At 46.1% G+C, this 20,712-nt stretch overlaps 1 protein-coding gene across 1 annotated transcript in view; it reads right to left on the bottom strand.

Moving 5' to 3' along the window:
- LOC110291452 (aldehyde oxidase 2) overlaps positions 1 to 20,712 on the bottom strand; it is an 86,008-nt gene that overhangs the window by 42,006 nt on the left and 23,290 nt on the right. Inside the window, exons 13-23 of the mRNA XM_021158623.2 lie at positions 19,155 to 19,264; positions 18,160 to 18,344; positions 17,352 to 17,538; positions 15,304 to 15,396; positions 13,784 to 13,953; positions 12,720 to 12,834; positions 10,318 to 10,440; positions 5,918 to 6,014; positions 5,152 to 5,276; positions 3,369 to 3,502; positions 1,296 to 1,383 (exon numbers count right to left, since the gene is read on the bottom strand). Of these exons, the coding sequence (XP_021014282.1) occupies positions 1,296 to 1,383; positions 3,369 to 3,502; positions 5,152 to 5,276; positions 5,918 to 6,014; positions 10,318 to 10,440; positions 12,720 to 12,834; positions 13,784 to 13,953; positions 15,304 to 15,396; positions 17,352 to 17,538; positions 18,160 to 18,344; positions 19,155 to 19,264 (1,427 nt within the window). The remainder of the gene's footprint in view (positions 1 to 1,295; positions 1,384 to 3,368; positions 3,503 to 5,151; positions 5,277 to 5,917; positions 6,015 to 10,317; positions 10,441 to 12,719; positions 12,835 to 13,783; positions 13,954 to 15,303; positions 15,397 to 17,351; positions 17,539 to 18,159; positions 18,345 to 19,154; positions 19,265 to 20,712) is intronic.

Genomic DNA, 20,712 nt, shown 5'->3' with positions numbered 1-20,712 from the left:
GTCCTTTTTTTTTTTTTTTAGCAGGCAATTCTGGCTCCACACCCAGCATGGAATCCTCAAATTTGTGCTCCACTCCCAGAATGCAAATTGCCTCTCTCATTCTCCTGACTCTTGTAAGATTCTCCGCCATTCTGTCCTGGCTTTCTTTCTAATTTAGTTTGTGGTTTTCTCCACATTGGAAAGTCTCTGGGATTCCAGAGTGCATGGAGATGAATCATGTTATCCCTGTGACAGGAAAGCCTCGGGTGGGAACAGAGGGTGGAGAATTCATGAGCTGGACTTGCCTCACTGGGTGGCCAAGGTGCTTTGTAAATAGTGGCATAGGTAATGGATGGTGCAGCAATCTAAGGCAGTGGTAAAACCAGGTAGGAAATCAGCTGTGTATGCTCAAGGAATTCCTAATAAAGCATGTTTTGTAAACTTATATCACGACAGAATGTCCTAAGGACACAATCACAAATTCAAAAAATAGTATCATCTACTAGATGCTGCAAACATGTTTAAACAGTGTTTCTACTGCAGTTGAAAGAAAATGGAGCAACTTGAATAATTTAAATTCACCAGTTAGAGATTATTTTGCAATGCAAAATGGTCAAATTGTTTCTAAATATTTCTACTACAAAGTGCTGTTCTCATAGCCATGATGTTTGGACATCATCTTTCTTTTTCTTCCCCCTCTCCTTTGAGGAATCTCTAAAAATATAAATCCTTATTCCTTTTAACAGTGCTTCTCCACCCCCTCCCCAAGTGTGTGTGTCTACATATGTGTGAGTGCACATGTGTGTGGTGCCAAAGGATAATGTCAGAAAGCTTTCTTGATTGTACTTTAATTTATTTACCGAGGTGGAGTTTCCTGACAGACCCAGACCTTACCAATTTGGCTAGTCTTTCTAGACAAGTCGCCTCAGGGACCCCCTGTCTCCTCCTCCAGGGTACTGGGGTTGCTGCAGGGAGCAGCCTCAGCCTCTGAGTCTTTACGTAGGTCCTGGGGATACTGTCTCAGTCCTCAGGTCTGCATGGCAAGCTATAGCCACTGAGCCATAGCCCCAGGCCCTCAAACAATGCCTTTAAGTTACTACTTAAAAATTTATTTTCATCATTACATTTTTTACAATTACACACTAAATGAAGAGCTAATCATAAAATGTCATGGGCATCCAAAATACATACCATTGTCATGTAAAATATTTTAAATGCTGACTGTTTTTAGATTTCAACAAAATCAAAATGATAGAAAAGGGCAAAGCCCCTCAAACAAAATGAGGCATTTTAATAACTTCACTTGTAGCACTTACTTTGTATTTTGCAAATAATGGGTGTCGTCCCCCAGTTATTAGCATATCATCTTCACGATCCAGAACAAGACGAATGGGATGGCCAGTTCTGCAGAAAACAAAGTTTAGATCTCCATTCATCTCATCCATCTGTCCATCCACTCATTTATCTATTCAGCTATGCACATATCCACCTACTTATTCAAGTCCTTATTTTATTCTCTTCCCACATCCATTTACAACATGTAAGACATCTACCCTACACCTTCCCATCCATTTCTATCACTCATTTAATTCTCTGTCCATCTGCCCATCCATCCATCCATCCACCCATCTATCCATCTGTCTCTCCATCCCACATGTATCTATTAATCTGTCTACAATCTTCTAGGCATGATATCGATTATTGCCTGATGATTTCTCTGTGCCTTGCAATTCAGTGCTTATTTTATGTCTAAAAGGATTTATATTACCTTCCAGCTAAGTTTTGTCCCTTTGGCTTCAAATTTGACTTTCACCCAGATCCACCCATTTTGCATATGTTATAAAGGGAGAGTGTGAATGGGTAGATACAATGTTAACATCAATAGAAAAATGCCAGTTAAATGTACAGTTTCAAGACTCATCCCTTGATAAATTCGGATTCAGAAGGTCTGGGATTTGACTAGGAAGGTGGGATTTCTTTTTTTTTTTTCCTTTTTTTTTTTAAAGATTTATTTATTTATTTTATGTATATGAGTATATTGTAGCTGAACAGATGGTTCTGAGCCTTCATGTGGGAATTGAATTTAGGACCTCTGCTTGCTCCAGTCAACCCTGCTTGCTCGGTCCCTGCTCACTCTGACCCAAAGATTTATTTATTATTATAAATAAGTACACTGTTGCTGTCTTCAGACACACCAGAAGAGGGCATCAGATCTCATGTAGTTGTTGGGATTTGAACTCAGGAGCTTCAGAAGAGCAGTCAGTGCTCTTAACCGCTGAGCCATCTTGCCAGCCCGGAACTTCTTTTTTTAATTAAAAAAAAAAAATTATGTTTGAGGCAGGATTGGGAACACTGCTCTCAGGTCATTTAACGTGTGACTGGCAATTGTGTGCTAAGGCAGGATGCATGGTGAGGCACTGGTTCCACACTTGGCTGTGCAGTGGGGTCACAGGCAAGTGTTAGAATATGCTGATGTCAGGGCTCATAGTGGCTAGCCTAGGCTTTGAAATTTAAGTGCTTCACTTGACAACTGTGTGTGGCCACACGTGAGAGGCAGAAGACACAAGGTCTTCGTCTCTGGTAGAGGAGAGAAGTAGAGATGAGATTGCAACCATGCTTCTCTCCTCCCCGAGCTGGGGATGGAGATGCATGTTCCAGGGTACAGAACTTTCCTCTGAGCTACACAGAGGCTGTCGAAGGAAGCAGAGAGTTGGAGCTTTGCAGACGGAAACTCAGACAAAATATTAAACAGTATCTCCTCCCCTCCTCCCCGTCCTGCTCCTTCTCCTCCTCTGCTCCCCCCTCCTGTTTCTTTTCCTCTTTGTTCTCCAACACTGACAACAAACTCAGTCAAAGACAATGAATAAGAACTAGCCGTGCCAGTACCAGCTGAACTTGTGTGCTGAATATCCACGGAGAGCAAAAATGTAAGCCCTCTCTTGAGATCAACCCAAAGACTCCTGTGGCCAAGACAGCGCTTGGATGGGGAGGGGGAAGTCTTTCTCTCCTCGATCCACCCTGCTCTGGCTGAAGCAGCATTATGGGGCAAAGATGAACCTGGAAAGGGTGCCTTGCTCCACAGCTGAACGATTCCTCTTCCCTGAAGCTCAGGAATGGGTTCCCCCTGTTCCGTTCCGGAAGCAGTCAACTGTCCCACCTTTCCTATTTAAAGTCCCGTACCTTTATCAAAGTGACGTGTTCAGCTCACTTTTATAGAACCAAAAGGGCAGCAGGGCAGGTGTGAATTATCTATGTTTTATAAAGAAACACACAGGGGCCTGAAGTGACCCTAGAGGAGCCTCTGACTGCAGCCAGGGGTGGTTTGTCAGGCTACTGCTGTCCTCTGAGCTCAGCCTCTCCCACAGTTCTGGCCCCTAAGGTAGACTTACTTGACAGCCCCCACTGCAGCAATTGCTCCGAACACAGCTGGCCTCCCCACCTTTCCTCCAAAGCCTCCACCCACTCGTTTCACATGGCAGGTGATCCTGCTGATCGGGATGTTTAAGGTAGAGGACACTGTTTTCTGTAAGAGACAACAAGGTTCAAAAGAGTAAGATGGCAGTGAGGTGTTTTGTTTCCTGAAATTCTAGAACAGGGTCCACTCGAGTCTACCTCTATAAAATAGTGGAGACAATCTCAGGTTGGCCTGGGGACTCTGGTCCAGTTTTGTTGGTTTTGCTGGTTTTTGAGACAGGGTCTCACTATGTAGCCCTGGCTGTCCTGAAACTCACTATGTAGACCAAGTTGGACTCACTGAGATCCACCTGCCTGTGTCTCCTGAATACTGGGAGTAAAGGTGTGTACCACCATTGTTTCCAGTCTCTGGGCCATTTTTAAACATTGTTAATCTTCCCCAAACTATCAAAGTCCTGGGTTCTTATTGGAAGCTGCACTCTTGGTCAAACGCTTGAGCTTATAAGACCAAAACCAGCGAAAAGCAGTAGCCGCCTGACATCCTACAAACAAGGGTGATGGGTTCATGACCTAAGTCTAGAGCATTGTCTGTCATGGTGAAGTATAAATGTGGTCTAAAGTGATGCCTTGAATCTAAAAATCACCTATAATGACTATTTCAGAGAATAAAATAGAGTATGGGGAAAAATTAGTGATGCCATCCAATCACAGTTAAACTCAACCTGCTGCAAATAAACAGGGTTTTTGTTGTTGCTGCTGCTGCTGTAGTTTCGTTGTCTTGTTTGATTTTATTTTTTGAGACAGGGTTTCTCTGTGCATCCTTGGCTGTCCTGGAACTCACTCTGTAGATCAGGCTGACCTTGAACTTACAGAGATCTGCCTGCTTCTGCTCCACAACCCCTTGCTGGGATTATAGGCATGTGATACCATCACTCCAGCAATGAATGTTTTAATTTAAATGATCTCTCTTGGACTGGGGAATTGCCTACTAACTTGCCTACTAAGCCTGAAGACCCGGATTCCATCCTTAGCACTGCATAAATCTTGTATAATAGTGGATGACTGGGATTCTAACACTCAGGATGTAGAGGCAGGGTGTTCAGAAGTTCAAGGTTAACTGTGGCTACTTAGTGAGTTCAAGGATATTCTGGAAAGTCTCATGACTTTCTCAATAAGAATTATGCCTTCTGGATATGACAGGGCTGCTATAGTTGTGAATACAGAAGCTATAAATCACCTGGACAAGACCTGCACAAGATCAAGCCAACCAAAAATCCCAGCAGAGGCTGGGAAGGGGGTCTAGATGATATTGCTGGAAGAGGAGAGTCATTTTTCTTTGGGGGCATGGCAACTAGTTAGCCATGCTCCAGTGGCTGCCCCTGTACTCACGAGCATAACTGGACTCAATGGTTTTTTTTAAAAAGTAAAAGACATGAGCTTAGAAGGGGGATGTGATGGAGGTCTTGTGTAAGCTGGAGAGGAAAAGAGATGGATATGATCAAGATAGGTTGTTTGCATGCATGAAATTCTCAGAAATATATATATATATATATAAGGAAAAGTGATCAGGGTTGTTCTTTTATTGTTGATGAGAACAGGAACAAAGTTAAAACAGTTCTGGGGTCTTAGCTGCATTACAGATATCCAACCTTTGGATTCTAAGTTTCTGCTACCTATGTATAGCTGCCACCTGTGCTATGGAGACTGACCACCATGTTGGAGTTAGGAAGTTGATTCTGGCACCTTGCTGGATTTTACCTGCACGTGAGCTGGGTCCTGTGTGGACACATACATGTCCAGCTCTTTGTCTTCTGTCTTCGGAATAACAAGCACTCTCTGCGTTTCCATGTAGAAGTGTTCTTGCCCTCCAACATGGACTGTCCCTGTGAGAGGCAAGTACAGGAGCACGCCTGGAGCACATGGGGCTAGAAGCTGCCATCATTGAAGCATTTTAAATGAAGTGGGATGTGAGCCGCCCACCTGCAGTGGTGCCCACCAAGGAACCCAGCATCTACCTTGTGACAACCTAGGCGACCTGTTTCAGAGACTATAGTTCTGAAAGCTAAAAACTCCAGGTTCTGGGTTGGAGAGATGGCTCATCAATTCAGAGCACTGGTTGTTCTTCCAGAGGACTGGGGTTCAATTCCCAGCACCCATGTGGCAGATCACAGTTGACTGTAACTCCAGTTCTAGGGAATCTGATACCCTCATACAGACATACATGCAGGCAAAATACCGATGCATGTGAAATAAAACAGATATATTTTTTAAAAGTTCCAGGTTTTATTTCTTACTCTGCCCTTGACTAAGCAAGTCTTAGGGGGGACTTCAAACACAACACACACACACACACACACACACACACACACACAGGCACAAGGATGCAGGAGGCTTTGAGAAGAAGTGTAGGTTTGGGTGAGCCCCAGGACTTCAGAAGATGAGCCCCCAAGGGCAAACAGATGCCTTTGATGCCTGGTTCACTGTGGAATCAAGGACTCACTGTAAACTCTCCCACACTACTTACCTTCAGCTACCTGATCCACGGTCTCAAAGGCCTCCTCGATGTTTCCTTGTTCAAGCTTTTTTTCAGGGCACAGGAATGAACTGTGCTTTATGGCATCCTATGCAAAAGGACGAAAACACAAAGACAGTCATCCTTTCTCTTTGCTGCTGTCTGCTAGTCTATTCCCCCACATTGTTGCCTCCTGGGGCACACAAAAGGTGGCAAGCATTCAGGAGCTCTAGAGTACACAAGGAATCAGAGGGACTGTCCTCTGCATTTGCAGAGAAAACCAGCCAGAAGGACTAGGGGACATTAAGAAGGAAGCCATTTTCAGAACTGAGGCCTGGACAAAATGGGAGGGTCCACTGGGTGACACCTGCTCATTTTTAGCATGGGTCTCTAGGGCTGGTGCCCAGGCACTAGGGGGAGGCCTCCGAGTCCTCTTTTTCCACTTCTCCCTGAGGAAAAAAGTGTTAGATAGATACTTAGGTAGCTACATGTGTGAACCTCTTCTTCACTCAGGATTTTGAGAAGGCTGAGGCTGTGTTGATGGAGAGGATACAGGTCCTCAAACTCTGATAGGGACAAGACCCAGTATATGTTGTCATTCCTTTGGGTATTTGACATATTTCAATAAAGCCTTTCTAGACTTTTGTTCTTCTGCGCTTCCTTCCTCCTCACCTCTACTCTCTGACCCTAGCGTGAACTGACTCCCACATAGAAGCCATTCTTCTCGTTGGTTCTCTGAACTGACTTACCACAGCCCATCCTTGCTAACCCTGCAGATCCAGTCCGTCCTTCTGCACTTCACAATGACACCTGCTTCTTGCTTTCTTGGAACCCAAAGGCATTAGAGTCCTTTGGCATTAGAAAGCCTTTCTTTCTCGTTAATGGTAATAGTGTACTTTGTGACAAACTGTTGCATAGCAGTTTCCCCTGAGTTGACAAATGCTACAAGGCAGAGGAACTTGGGACACTCTGAATCAAAGCTCCTTAAGAGTCAGGATGCTCTAAACGGAGGCTCATTCAGACTCAGGAAGTTAGAGGGGTGTAGCAGTGCATGCCTTTAATCCAAGCACTTGAGACCCAGAGGCAAGGGTTTATCTGGCTTGCATTTCCACGTCACAGCTCTTCATCAAAGGAAGCCAGGTTAGGAGCTCAAGCATGTGGGAACCTGGAGGCAGGAGCTGATGCAGAGGCCATGGAGTGGGTTGCTGCTTACTGGCTTGCTCCTAATGACTTGCTTAGCTTGCTTTCTTATAGAACCCCAGGACCACCATCCCACAATGGGCTGGGCCCTCCCCTATCAACCATTAATGAAGAAAATGCCTTACAGGCTTGCCTAAGGCCCGACCTTATGGGGAGGCAGTTCTTAATTGAGGTTCTCTCCTCTCAGATGACTTTAGCTTGTGCCAAGTTGACATAAAACTATCCAGCACACACTTTGACCTCAATAAGTCATGGCGGCAAACACAGAAGTATGCTTATTGCTGCAATGTGTGTCAAAAGACTTGCGGCCTGCTGATGCGATGAACTCCATCGAGTGAGCACTGTAAGTTCGACACTGCTCTGTTTTACCTTCACTAACTCATTTCTCAGGACTTGGTGAGATGCATATCATTACTCCCCTTTTACAGGCTAGTAAGCCACGCACAAGGGTGTAAACAAACTCCTTGCCTAAGATCACACAGGTAGAAAGCCGCACAGTTAGAATTAAAATTTGTCAGCTTGGATCTAGTACCTGTGTGATACACTGTCTCTCTTATAAATATATTTTATATAGTTTTATCATATATATCATATATAACATTCACAATACACAACACATACACACACATATATACATGTATATGTTACTCTTGGCATATATGGCTTTTGTTTCCTGCCTTTGGTCATGCAACAATTATTTGCTCACTTTTGACATTCTTATTCTGAAGAAAATTTAAATCTCTAACTATTCTGAGTCCCAGAGGGGTCATGAGTGCGTCCTCTGGGTGCTATTCCCCCTTCAGGAAAGTAGAGTTCAAATGGAAATAAAACAAAACCAAACCCACTTTAGGATTCCAGTGCAAGTCAGAGGGAGGGCCAACCAAGAAAACCCGTGTCCCTTACCCACTTGGCAGATGGGAATTTGGTGTAGAAAGACTAACAACTAGGCCTTCATGACTCTGTACATTGCAAGACTGGTATCCTTCGGGCACATTTCAAGCTGTCCCCATGGTTCCTCAGTCCCTTTGCATACCATCTATGGCATACTGCAAGCCCAGAAATCTCAACCTGATTTCTCTGATTATGATGTGCTGAGTTAGTGAATGCAAGTCCAAGTTGCTATAATTTGGGTCTGTGATGTACCGAAAACACCCATGAGATGGAGGCTCAGTCTCTAGTTTGGCAACTCTCCCAGCATGATCCCAGCATGAGAACTGTAGAAGTTTTAACCAGCAAAGGCTCCTGGAGAGTTTTGGTTATTGGAGGCATGCCCTCAAAGTGAACTGTGGGACTTGGTCTCTTCCTTTTCTGCCTTTCCTGTCCCAGACATGAGGGGAGCACTTTTGCTCACCTTTGCGTGGCCATTACAATTTATTACCCAGCAAAGCATGAATTGAAACTGCTAAATCTTGAGCCAGAGAAACTGTCTATCCTATAAGGTATTTATCTTATTTATCTTGCTTGTTAAGTGATGACAGCTTTAACACACCAGGCTGCACCTGAATTTTCTTTAACACACCAGGCTGCACCTGAATTTTCTATGTTCTCACACCATTATTGTCTTCAGTTATAACTTAAATCCCATCACTAAGGGTCAGAAATTAGAGTGAAAATTTCTATAGAATTTCATCATGAAATTCTCATGACATTTAATATTTACTTTGAAGTCATATTGTTCCCAATATCCACTCTCACCACCTTTCTCAACAAACAGGGTCCCAAGTCTTTGGTGGATAAACATGCCATCTGAAGTAAATTTGTGCTTCTAGGCTCTCTTGGCAGTTACGTACAGCAGATGCAGGCCTTCTAGCCAATGAAATAGTAAGGCATGCCAATACACACATCTCCCTGTAAGGGATGGGAAATGATTTAAAATTTTTTTTTTTGAGACAATGAGTCTCTATGTAGTCCTGGATCTCCTGCAACTTACTATGTAAGACCAGGCTGATCTCGAACTCACAGAGATCCATCTGCTTCTACTGCTCAAGTCCTGGGGTCAAAGGCATGTGTCCCCAGGCCCTGTCTGGGCCTTTTTCAAAGAGCCATTAGGGTTACCCATTTTCATCCCTTTTGCTATCTGGGATGTGGATTTAATGGCCAAAGCATCAGTAGCTGCTAGAATGCAAACCTTGTATTACGGAGAGACTAGATTTGAAGGCGTTGGATTCTGGCTACACACAGCTCACAAGCTGTGGCTTGAGTCCCACCCAGCCTGACTCCCAAGGCAACAGTCTTGAGACGTGGGACCCTTACAAGGTGCCTAGGTAACGGGGGGCTCCGTAGCTCTGTGGGTTATTGTAATCACCATGGTGGAACAGCTTTGTTATGAAAGCACATTTCTCTGCGCTTTCCCCCTCCACATTCTGGAATCATGTAGCATTAGATTCAGCCCTTCAGTTTTGGACTTCCCAGACCATAGAACCATGAAAAATAAATTCCTGTTCATTCTACACTACCCAACCTTGGGGGTTCTGTAATAGCAGCACAAAGCATACCATGTAAGCAATGTGCACAGATGTAAACAGACTAGCACACCATATAAGCCCTGGGCAGATCACGTCTAGTCATTTTCCTTTTCTTTGTCAGTAGGCAAACATTCTACCACAGAGTTCACTGACCTACAGGCCCGTCTTTCTTCTTACTTTTTGTCTTGAGTCAATGTCTCACTAACCTGCCTCAGTATAGTTTGTGAGCCTCAGCAGGCTCCACAGCTGTAATCATAGGCCTCTGCCACCAGGCCTGGTTAGTTCTAGGCCTTTGAATGTAAGAGTGAAACTTTTATTCTGATTTTTTTTTTCTGTTTCTTGAAGCCAAAGCTAATTTCATCTCATACAAGTAATATCTTCCAAAGCAAAACGATTTTTTTTTCCCCAGTGCAAGCAGGGGAAAAGGTTTTGAGCTAGTCTTCTAACATTTATGACGATGCTCTCGACTTCACAATTAAAAAAAAAGATTTATTTATTTGTGTTTTATGTTTCTGAATGTTGGCCCACATGTATGTCTATGTGCCAGGTACATGCCTGGTGTCTGCAGGGGCCAGAAGAGGGTGTCAGATCCTCTGGAACTGGTGTTACAAATGGTTGTAAGCGGTCATGTGGGTGCTGGGAATAAAACCTGGGTCTTTTGTAAGAACAGTCAGTGCTCTTAACCACGGAGCCTTCTCTCAAGCCTGGCTTTACAATCTTAGAAGGAGCCTGACCAGCCCAGCTTACCTCGATGGTGAAAATCACAGGTTTCAGGTCCTCGTAGGTGATTTTTATCTTCTCAGTTGCTCGTTTTGCCTGAACATCAGTCTCTGCCACCACGGCACAGATGACCTGGCCCACACAGAGAACCTGTAAAGTACATATGTAAACATAGCATCTGTAAAGTACATACATAAACACACAGCACCTGTGAAGTACATACAGAAACATAGAGCACCATAAAGAAGGCAGAGGGAGAAGGCTCAGTGTGTAACAGGGCTTGCTGTGTAAGCCTGGGGACCTGAGTTCAATCCCCGGAACCCACATGAAGGTCGGTGGAGATAGAAACAACTCCTCCACATGTGCCCTTCACACCTCCCACTCTCCACACTGTAATAATGATAAATGAACCAACCAATTTAAGTAGTTTTAAAGCAAATAGAACAGAAGCCAAGCTCAATCTCATCGGTGGTTGGTGTCTTGGATGTCATTGTTGAATAGAAATAGCCACACTGGAGTTACATGTGCTTGGGTACAAATTTAAAAATAATGAAAATGGAAGGTCTTGGGTTGTACCCAGTGGTCCAGAACTTGCCTTAGTGTGTGTGAGACCCGTGATTAGACTTCCAGTACCAAAGTGCAGATTATAGGTTCCACCCACTGGCCACTGTATTCAGTGAGGGTAAGCCCCAGATGTTGACTGTAACACAAACCAAGCAAGTCCCCTGTTGTGATGTGTTCACATGAATTCTTCATCCTGTCATGTAAGAGCTTGCAGCGTATGTGGTAGACCCTGCCATGAACTGACAAACTACTCAATCAACAACTGACTGTGTTGCAGCACCTATGAGATCACATTTGGCGACAGGACCTTTACAGAGGTTATTAACAAGGAGTGGGGCCTTTGTACAATAGGACCAGTGAGCTAAGGAGAGAGAAGAGTGAACAGAGAAAAGACAACATGTAAGACAAGGAGCAGGCAGCCGCCAGCAAGCAAAGAAGAGACTCTGCAGAAGTCAGACCTGCTAACACTGTGGCTTTGGCTCAGCTCCAGAGCTTTGAAAATCCATTTCACTTTCAGCCTCTCACTGTGCATTCTTTTGAAACTTTATTTTTATGTGCATAGGTAGTTTGCCTGCATGTAAGTCTGTGCACCACATGCATGCAGTGCCCACAGAGGCCAGAATAGCGAGTTGGATACTGGGGAACTGGAGTTACAGACAGTTGTGAGCTGCCATGTGGGTGCTGGGAATTGAACCCATGTCTTCAGGAAGAGCAGCTCTTAACCATGAATCCCATATCCAGTCCCATGGTCAGGCAGTTTTATTATGGCAGCCCCAATAGCCTGCTATATGACAGTCAACCTCTCCTGATGGATTCAATAACAAAACAAAACAAAACAAAAAACCATCCATCCATCCATCTATCCATCCATCCATCCATCCATCCATCCATCCATCCATCCATCCATCCAAACAAACAAACAAACAAACAAACAAACAAACAAACAAACAAACAACTCACTGATGTCTTCTACACCGGGAGGAAAAAGAATGTGGGGTTGATTGAAGTATGACAGTAGTGACAATAGCCAGCACTTCATGTGCCAACCATTGTCCTAGACACCTCACGTGTGTTCACTTGCCTAACTCCTACAATACAATGATGTGTGTGTATGGTTATTCCTCCTTTAGAGATGGTAAACTCCGAGGACAAACAGTAGGTGGAAATGCTCTGGCCCCAAGTCAGGGTGGCCCGTAAATGATAGCTGAATATGAATTAAAACCCCAGTGACAGCCAAGACAACTTATTAAAAATAGAGCACACAAAGGAAAGAGAGGCCTGGTGAGAGTACAGGTTTATGAAGGGAGAGAGCTCCCTGTAAATTAGAGGGTGGGGCTGTGGCCCCCCTCACTTCCTTTCTAGATCTTTCTAGGGCAGCGGTTCTCAACTTGTGGGTCTCGACCCCTCTGGAGGTTGCATATCAGATATCCTGTATAGCAGCTATTCACATTACTATTGATAACAGTAGCAAAGTTACAGTTATGAAGTAGCAATGAAATAATTTAATGGATGGGGATCACCAAAATATGAGGAGCTGGGTTAAAGAGTTGCGGCATTGGGAAGGTTGAGATATGGTTCTAGAGCATTCTGTCCTGATGTAGATCATTTCCTTGTATTTACTTTTCAGATAAGGGCAAATGAATTCAGAGGTGCACAGTGGCTGAATCAGATCTGTGATTAGTTTTGGTCTAATGTGTTATTTCCCAACTTCAGAAAAGCAAGGTAGAATGGTGGCACTTGGGGAAAGAGGAGCCAGGATCTTGGCAGTCAGCATCTCAGTGGCAGAAAAATCTAGGGGGCTAGGTCAGGTGACTGACAGGGTCCTTGGGTGATCTGCACAGGCGACTGGGAGAGGACATCCATACCTTATCTACAGCCAGCAATTTGTCATCCTCTTCACCATTGTTGCCTGGAATGTCTTCAGCTGTTATTACATCAACCACACCAGGCAGGTCAAGGACCTCAGATGAGTCGATTGATCTGAACACAGGGAGACAATTAAGGAGATATGTGCGAATGCTGAGGGCCTCAAACCCAAGGGAAGGTCATGGTTGAAAATTAAACCATCTGTCAATCTGTCCTTAGCAATGAGGGTAGACCTGCCATGGAGTAGTGTCTGGGGGTCCTGCTGCAGGGCCAGGACGCAACGCTCCAGCTGCCGGGGAGGGGCAGTGAGACCAGTCCTCTTTGGAAATGTCTGACAGTATTTATTTCCTATTCAGTAATGAGGCTGGCGATTCAGGGGTATCAGGGTGGCTCTGAGTCATGCAGGAGGCTGGAGGTCTCACGTAGCCTACATGGGCCTGGAATTAGCTATGTGAGGATGACCTTGCACTTCTGATCCTGTTGCTTCTACCTCCTGAGTACTGGAATCACTGCAGTTTACAGCTATGCTGGGTTTCTAAGGTGCTGGGGATTGCACACCAGGCCTTGTGCATGGGAGAGTGTTTCAGCACTCTACCAACCGACCTACATCCTCAGCCCTTGTGATTTGTTTGTTTGTTTGTTTGTTTACAGGACAGTCTATTCTATATATTTTTTCTTCCTGTTGAAGCTCTTTGGATCAGGGCATTGCAGAAAAGGGCACATTCCCATGAGGCATCCCCAGGTATACTGTAATCTCTAAAATTAACCCCTAAACCCCACCTGCTCAAGGACCAGGCAACTTCTTGGAATGCTGGGAGTTGTAGTTCTTAGAAAATGTCAAAGCCTCATGGGAAAGTACAGTGACCTATAGGTTTGTCTTTTTAAGGTGCTGCTACACCTCAGGACCATTTTCACATGGGAAATTCCTGACCGAAGTCCATCTCTTGGTCGGCATTTAAAGCTTGCTTTAATTTGGCCCAGAATGGTAGAGTTGGTTTTTCTCTGGTGAATCTCAGGATTAACTGTACCTTTAAAAGGATTTTGGAAGCTTTGATTTACTTACATGATTCTTGCATGAGCTCTGGTACTGGTGACTAAAGCCATGAAGAGTTCTTTATCCACCCTAGGGATGTCATCACAAAATACAGCTTCCCCCGTGGCATGTTTAAGACCTGACAGGTGCATGATGGGACGTCCAACTGGATCTTGGAGAGGTTGGTGAGAATCCACTCTCTAGAGAGGAAGAGAGAGTTAGCCCAGGAACCTTTCACCTCAGGTGGCCTGCTGACTCAGGGAGGAGGCATGGGACAGTCCCCTTGGGTCACAAACATCAGAGTGAGTCAGAGGAGGCCTATGTGATACAGCATGACCTCGGAGAGAGACCAAAGCCTGAGTGAGAAGACTTGATGGGGGTGGAACCGGCACGGGATACTCCAGACCCAGTGGGGTGTTGAAAGAGGGTGTTCTGGGGCTTTTCTCTGAGACACTTGCACTGGTTATGTGTGTGTGTGTAGATGTGAGCGTGTGTGAGTGTGTGAGTGCAAACATGTGCATGTGAATGTGTGTATGCATGTGTGTATGCATGTGAGTGTGTGTGTGTGTCTGCGTGTGTGTGTGTGAGTGTGTCTGTGGTTGTGCGCGTGTGTGAGTATGTGCGTGCATACATGTGCATGTGAATGTGAGCATGCATGTGAGTGTGTGTGTGTGTGTATGTTAGGTGTCTAACTGTGGACAGATGGCTAACTGAGGTGCCCATTTAACATATCAAAGCAGGCTCTGGCCATGCCTGGTCCCTACTCACAGAGGCAGTACCTATTCCAGAGTCATGCTGGCTGGCACACCACACTCTACTCTCAGCTTCTTCCTGGGCTTTCTTCATCCACCTAGCTTCTCTGATTCCTATGTAACCTCAGCCACCTCTGCTTTGTTCTTTTGGTCTTCGGCTTCTCTCTTAGGCCCGCTTCACCTCCTTTACCTCTCCCCTCCTCTCGCCTGTTTTGATTCCCACCTCCCCCTTCTCATGCCCGGTTCAGTGTTGACCCTTTCAGATGCCTCTGGCTGTTCTTTTCCTCATAGCTACAATAAACTCTACCTCCTCAACCACACCTAGGAGAGCCATGTCCTCATCTCTCTCTCTCTCTCTCTCTCTCTCTCTCTCTCTCTCTCTCTCTCTCTCTCTCTCTCTCTCGGAGGGCATGTACCTGCAAGAACAGCTATTTTCTAAATGGTTCTTCCAGAAAGATGAGTGCAGTCACTTGCAGGCCTCTTGTTTGCTGACTGGAGATTAAAAATGTGCAGTTTGGGCTAGAGACTGAACCTCTGGGCTCAGCTACTCTTCTGGGTAGGTATTTAACAAATACCCAAAGAATATCACTTTAGAGTAATTATGACTGTCTGTCTGCAGATCAGTCTGGCAGTGCAGTCTTGTGCCCTACAGCACCAGCTCTTGGGGGCCAGAGGCTACTGATTTGAATTAGGAACAATTAGAAAGAACTAAAAGTTACTCAAGTGAATAGCTTGCCTGGCCCACACAGCTCTCTCTTATCTCTCAGTGTAGGTTTCAGTGAAATCAAACTCACTGACCTGGTATGTTTGGACTCCCCGGGGTAGCGTGACCTGGAAATCTCCCAGAGAGCTTAGGAACCGGTCTGCGATCTCTGGATATCTCTGGCTGTCCTGGGATCACGCGGCACAATGAGAGAGACTGGTTAGTCTGGTTCGGGCTGGGTTTGGATTATGAAAACCGGCCCCTAATGTGCTGAGGGTGGCCTAGTTATCCTGCCAGGGTTTCACTTTTTATGACCCTGGTGCCCTCCCACCCTCCCATCCAAGACGGGGCTTGGGGGACTGGTTTGAATCTGATCCTCATGTACCTGGAGGGAAAGGTCTGAACTTGGAGGTGGGAGAAACCAGGGGTTATTAGGAAGAAAACGCTAGGGCTGGAGAGATGGCTCAGCAGTTAAGAGCACTGACTACTTTTCCGAAGGTCCTAAGTTCAAATCTCAGCAACCACATGGTAGCTCACCACCCGTAGTGAGATCTGACGCCCTCTTCTGGTGCATCTGAAGACCTAGATAAAGAAATCTTTAGGCTCCAGAGGGTGGACCTAAGAGAGCAGGGACGACCAGAGCGAGCAAAGGACCTGAATTCAAGTTCCCAGCAACCACATAATGGCTCACAGCCATCAGTTCAGCTACAGTGTACTCATATACATAAAATAAATAAATTAAAAAAAAAAGGAAAAGAAAAAACTCTAGGCTGGATACGCCATCCCAGAATAAGCCAGAGCTCATGGTTCACACAAGGAAAAAAATTCTGAAGACTTTTTTTCAGTATCCTAGCTGCTCTGGTATCCTGACTGAGAAATGAAGTCAGAGATGAGGGACAGTGGCCACAGGGTGGGGGTGGCTGAGGGTTATAAGACAGGGAAGGGTGAGCATTGTGTGGTCGGGGAGGGTTGAGAGAGAACAGGGACAAGGCAGGAGGAACAAGTGGGAGCGTGGATATCTCCATTAACATATTCCAGACGTTCGCAATCAGAAAACCTAGAGAGCTGTGTAGATGTTCGTAGACACGCCAGTGCTTGGCTTTTGAAACATAAGAATTGAATTTACACTTCATATTGATTACAAAACTCCAGAGTAAGCAAAATGAAGCTTTAGTAGCACACAGGAGATAATGTTTGTCTGGATGGGGGTGGGGATGACGGAAGGGGGCATGGGGATTCTCCGGGGTGATGAAAGTGTGTTGTATTTAGTTTAAGCTGGTGGCTCCACAGTACTATATCTGTGCATCAAGTTTAAACAGGTGGGTTTAGCTACATATTTATTATTTGTCTCTTGTTTCATGGCAAATTATGCTTCAATAAAGTTTATTTTAAGAGAAAAAAAATCACAGAGGAGAGACACAGACCTAGTAACAGTTCTGTGCTGGGGCACGATGAACACTGGAGAGCGGAGGTGCTTTGACAGGCCTTCAAGGTTGAATCCCAGGACTGACAAAGGCTTCCCCAGAACAGAGGACAGATAATGGTAACAGGCTCTCCACAGGACAATTGGCAAAGGCAGTGGTAAAGCTAAGAACTCCTGCAGCAAGGAGCTGACAGAAGCTGGTGTTCTGTTCCATCCTCCCAAGTGTGACCTCTCCAAGCAAGAGCTGAGGTTTACGACAGCGCTAATGAATTAGAATTGGCTGTTGTTATAGCTGATATCCTCTTAGGAGGAGAAATTTGGATATAGACATTCACCCAGGGGCAGTGTCCTGTGAAGGCATTAGCAGGGTGATACATACAAGGTAAAGAACCCTAAGTCCCCAGCAAACGTCCCCAGCAAGCCAGCAGAAGCCAGGCAAGGGGGTAGAGTAGAGCCTCACAGTTCTCAGGAGGAACCGCATCAGCTCTGATAACACCTCTGGATTTCAGTTTATTTTATTTGGAGACAACTCTCTGTAGCTCAGACAGAACTTGAACTCTTTGTGATCTCCCTGCCTCAGCCTCTCAAATGTTGGGGTCGCAAGGTTGAGTCACCTCACTCTGCTTCCTGATGACACCTTGGTCAAGGCCTCCTGGCCTCAGAACTGTGAGTCCATGATCGTGTGTGAGATCATCTGTCACTGTCCCCCAACGCACTTACGGTGGACTCGGGGGGCAGCTTCTCGTCAGCCTTCAGTTCCTGCAGAACCTCCAGGTAGAACTTGAAGAAGAAGCTGACAATCAGAGTCCTCCTGAATTCCACTTTGCCTCCCAGGGCTGAGCCTGGGAGGGAGACTTCATCCAGAAGCAGTCTGCAAGCCTCGTCTAGCATCAGTGCGTTCCAGTGTCTGGCACAGTGTGAGGCAAGAAGAACCAGTTAAAGGTGGCCTGATTGCAGGGAACTGACATTTTAGAGACACCCCCCGCCCCGCATCCCCTCCTCCCGCCCAGGGTTTCCCTTAGAATCTTGGTTAACAAGGGACTATGGACAAAACAAAGCCTGCAAGTTGCTCCAAGAGGCACAAGAATCATGGCTGAGTGAGAATGGTGCCTTCTCCATTGCAGCATAAATCAAGCATGTTCTAGAGTCAGAATATTCTAGAACCATTCCAGAATATTCTAGAGCAGCAACAGAATTCACACTTGGATGCCCTTTACCCAGGAAGAAAGTGTGAACCCTATGGTAGGAGCATTGAGTGCCCCATGGAGAGGCCGGCTGGGTGTTCATTTGCAGGAGAAACAGGGGCTGGATGAGAAAACACAGGCCATTTTTGTTGTGTCCTCTCCCCAAAAGTGGCCTAATTGAAGCCAAATAATGTGGAATTAAGTCAGCAAAACTAAAGAAGGAAGAAGCAGTGGTTCTTTTGAGTCCAAGTTTCTGTCATTCCAGGGCTTTGCCAACAGTTGTCAGGGCCAATTCTTCGTCCTGTCATTGAGGTTCCCTTTAAGGCACAGAGTTCATGACTCACCGGCCCAGAAGCTGCTGGCAGGACCTGTGTGCACTGATGGTGGTGGGCCCCACCCCTCCATAGGCAATGCTCAGCTCCTCAATGACATCTGTGCCTTCTCTGAACAGGACTCTCATGCCAGCATTTACATCAGGCAAGGCGTTCTGATGGCACTGGGCCTGCCGGAAGGCAGACACGAACTCCCGCTGAGGAGACAGAAACCGCTCCATCAGAATGAAAAGCCAGGTTTCTTCCTTCCCGGGTCTTCTGCAAGAGTGACAGGTGGTCACAGCTGCTGAGCCCTCTAATTCGACGATACACCATTTTTCTATCTGCTACCTTTGCATGCCAACGTTTCTGTTTCACAGGAAGGACTACCAAAGATTATCCATAGCTGAAATGAAACTTAAGACTTCATTATGACCTGTGAGTGTGGGGTGTGTGTGTGTGTGTGTGTGTGTGTGTGTTATTGTGCTTCTTTTAGAGTCAAGCACAGCTTTTGGAAAGAGGCCTATGGAACAGAGAGGGCAGAAGGCCACCTTCATAGCTAGCTGGGTGGCCACATCAACTTTGGTATCTTGGGCCAGGGAACATCTGGAGGCCTTGTGTTTCTACGTGCTGTAGGGTTTGGCAGAAATGTGGGGCTGGGAAAGCCAAGTCTAGGGCTCCAGCTTCCTGTGTGTCAGGTGGAGAAGCTCCATCTGCGGCCAGAGAACCTTCACCTATGGAAACAAGTGGGCTTGGGAGCATGGCCACAGGCCTTCCTGTGGGCTTCCGCAGGCCACACCCCAAGGCTGCGGGCCACACCCCACAGCTGCAGCAACAACCAAAACCCACATCCAGCAGCACTTGTGCAGGGCAGTCCCAGAGGTTTATTGCTGAACTAGTTTGCAGTGGGTCAGGAAACAGTTTTGGGGGCACGGTTACGTTCCTTCCGACTGTCTGCAGATAGCAGAGATGACTTCACTATGGACAACAGGGAGAAACAACGTCAAGGCAACCAGCCGGGGTCTTACCTTCTGAGAGTGTGGGATGTACACAGACCCCAGAATCTCCTCGGGCTTCAGGTCTGCACTTGCCAACCCAGCAAGAAAATGTCCACTGAGGGGAATCTGCCGCGGGCCTTCTGTGGAAGGAAGTGCCATTTCAGGATAGCTGTGAGAAAAGCAAGCCCCATCTGCACCTTCAGAGGTTGGCTGCCAGAGGAGAAGGCATACGACCTCTGTTCACAGAGACTGAGGCAAAGGTTCCAGTCTGTGACACTGTTCCAGTGTCCCCTTTCCTTCCACTGTGCGTGACATTTGTTTTCCTGTCAACACTCATGCCATACCCACCACCCTGTGGGTTTTCATCCTTCAGCCGAGGCTAGCTAACCAAATGAACCATGGACGGAGGGTCAAGGCTGAGGTATAACTTGTGGGAACACTGGGTCTCACTGTAAGCAGAGTTATCTGCTTTTCACACTTACTGCAGTTTTGTGTTCCTGACGCAAACATACCTTTAAATAACTTGTCAAATCTCCCTTGGGCTCAGCTATCACTTCTTGGGACCAGAGGGTTTCCTCTGGCTTTAAAATATGGTTTGCATTTTTTAAGGTAAAGGATATCTGTTCTCAACCTCTCCCAACACCATTGGAAAATACAGATATTTACATTACGATTCATAACATAGTGAACTTACAGTTAGGATGTAACAATGAAGATAATTTTATGGTGTGTGTGTGGGGGGGGGGTCACCACAACATGAGGAACTGTACTAAAGAGTTGCAGCATTAGGAAGGTTGAGAACCACTGGTATAGGATGAATCCTGAAGAGGTCAAACCACAGCCCAGGGATGGCATGAGCTCTGTGCAGGTTGGAAAGCTAGCATAGTCATAATTGGATGGGAAACCCCAAAGTCACAGCTGATCACTGCCTACCTCCCTTGAGCTAAGTCCATGAGCTGAGACCCTGCCTTCTCTGGAGTGATGGAGGTCTGTGCCAGCTTCGGCAGAGTTTGGAAGGCAGATACCATAAATCAAAGGTAACTACAAATATCCAGTAGAACATTGCTACCATCATGATAGCAGAAGACCCTGAGAAGGGACCTCACCGTCTTGGTATCCCCAGAGCCTTGGCTTCTTGACGGTTTTGTGGGTTATACTGGGGTCATCCCAAACTACAGGCCTGGTGTCCTCAGAGAGGAGCCCGGCTCCACCAGCACACTTAACCTTTTATGGCCTCCCTCTTAGTAGGTTTCATGTGAAAGCAATGAGGGAGTGGGGCCTAAGCATTTTTTTTCTCAGCCCCCAAGTCTCTCCTCACCACCTCTGAACTCTGAGCAGTGAGTGACAGCATTAAACACCCCAGGGAGCCTAGAAGTCTACAGGGGCAGTGGCTGTGGCTACTTCCTCTGTATCCCTGTGCCTGGGTGGAGGCAGGGAGATCTGCTGAGGGAGTGGGAGGGACAGAGGACGGAGTATTGGATTAGCAGTTAGGTATTCAGTGAGGAAAAGGGAGGGCATTTTAGAGCTAGAAGCCCTGGGGACAGGGCAGGATGGTCTGAGGAGATGGGGAGATGAATGGAAGCCAGAC

This window comes from Mus caroli, chromosome 1 (genome assembly GCF_900094665.2).
Source record: "Mus caroli chromosome 1, CAROLI_EIJ_v1.1, whole genome shotgun sequence".
Classification (NCBI taxonomy): Eukaryota; Metazoa; Chordata; class Mammalia; order Rodentia; family Muridae; genus Mus; species Mus caroli.
Note: the sequence above shows the minus strand (reverse complement) of the source record. Positions and strands in the feature narration are given on the sequence as shown.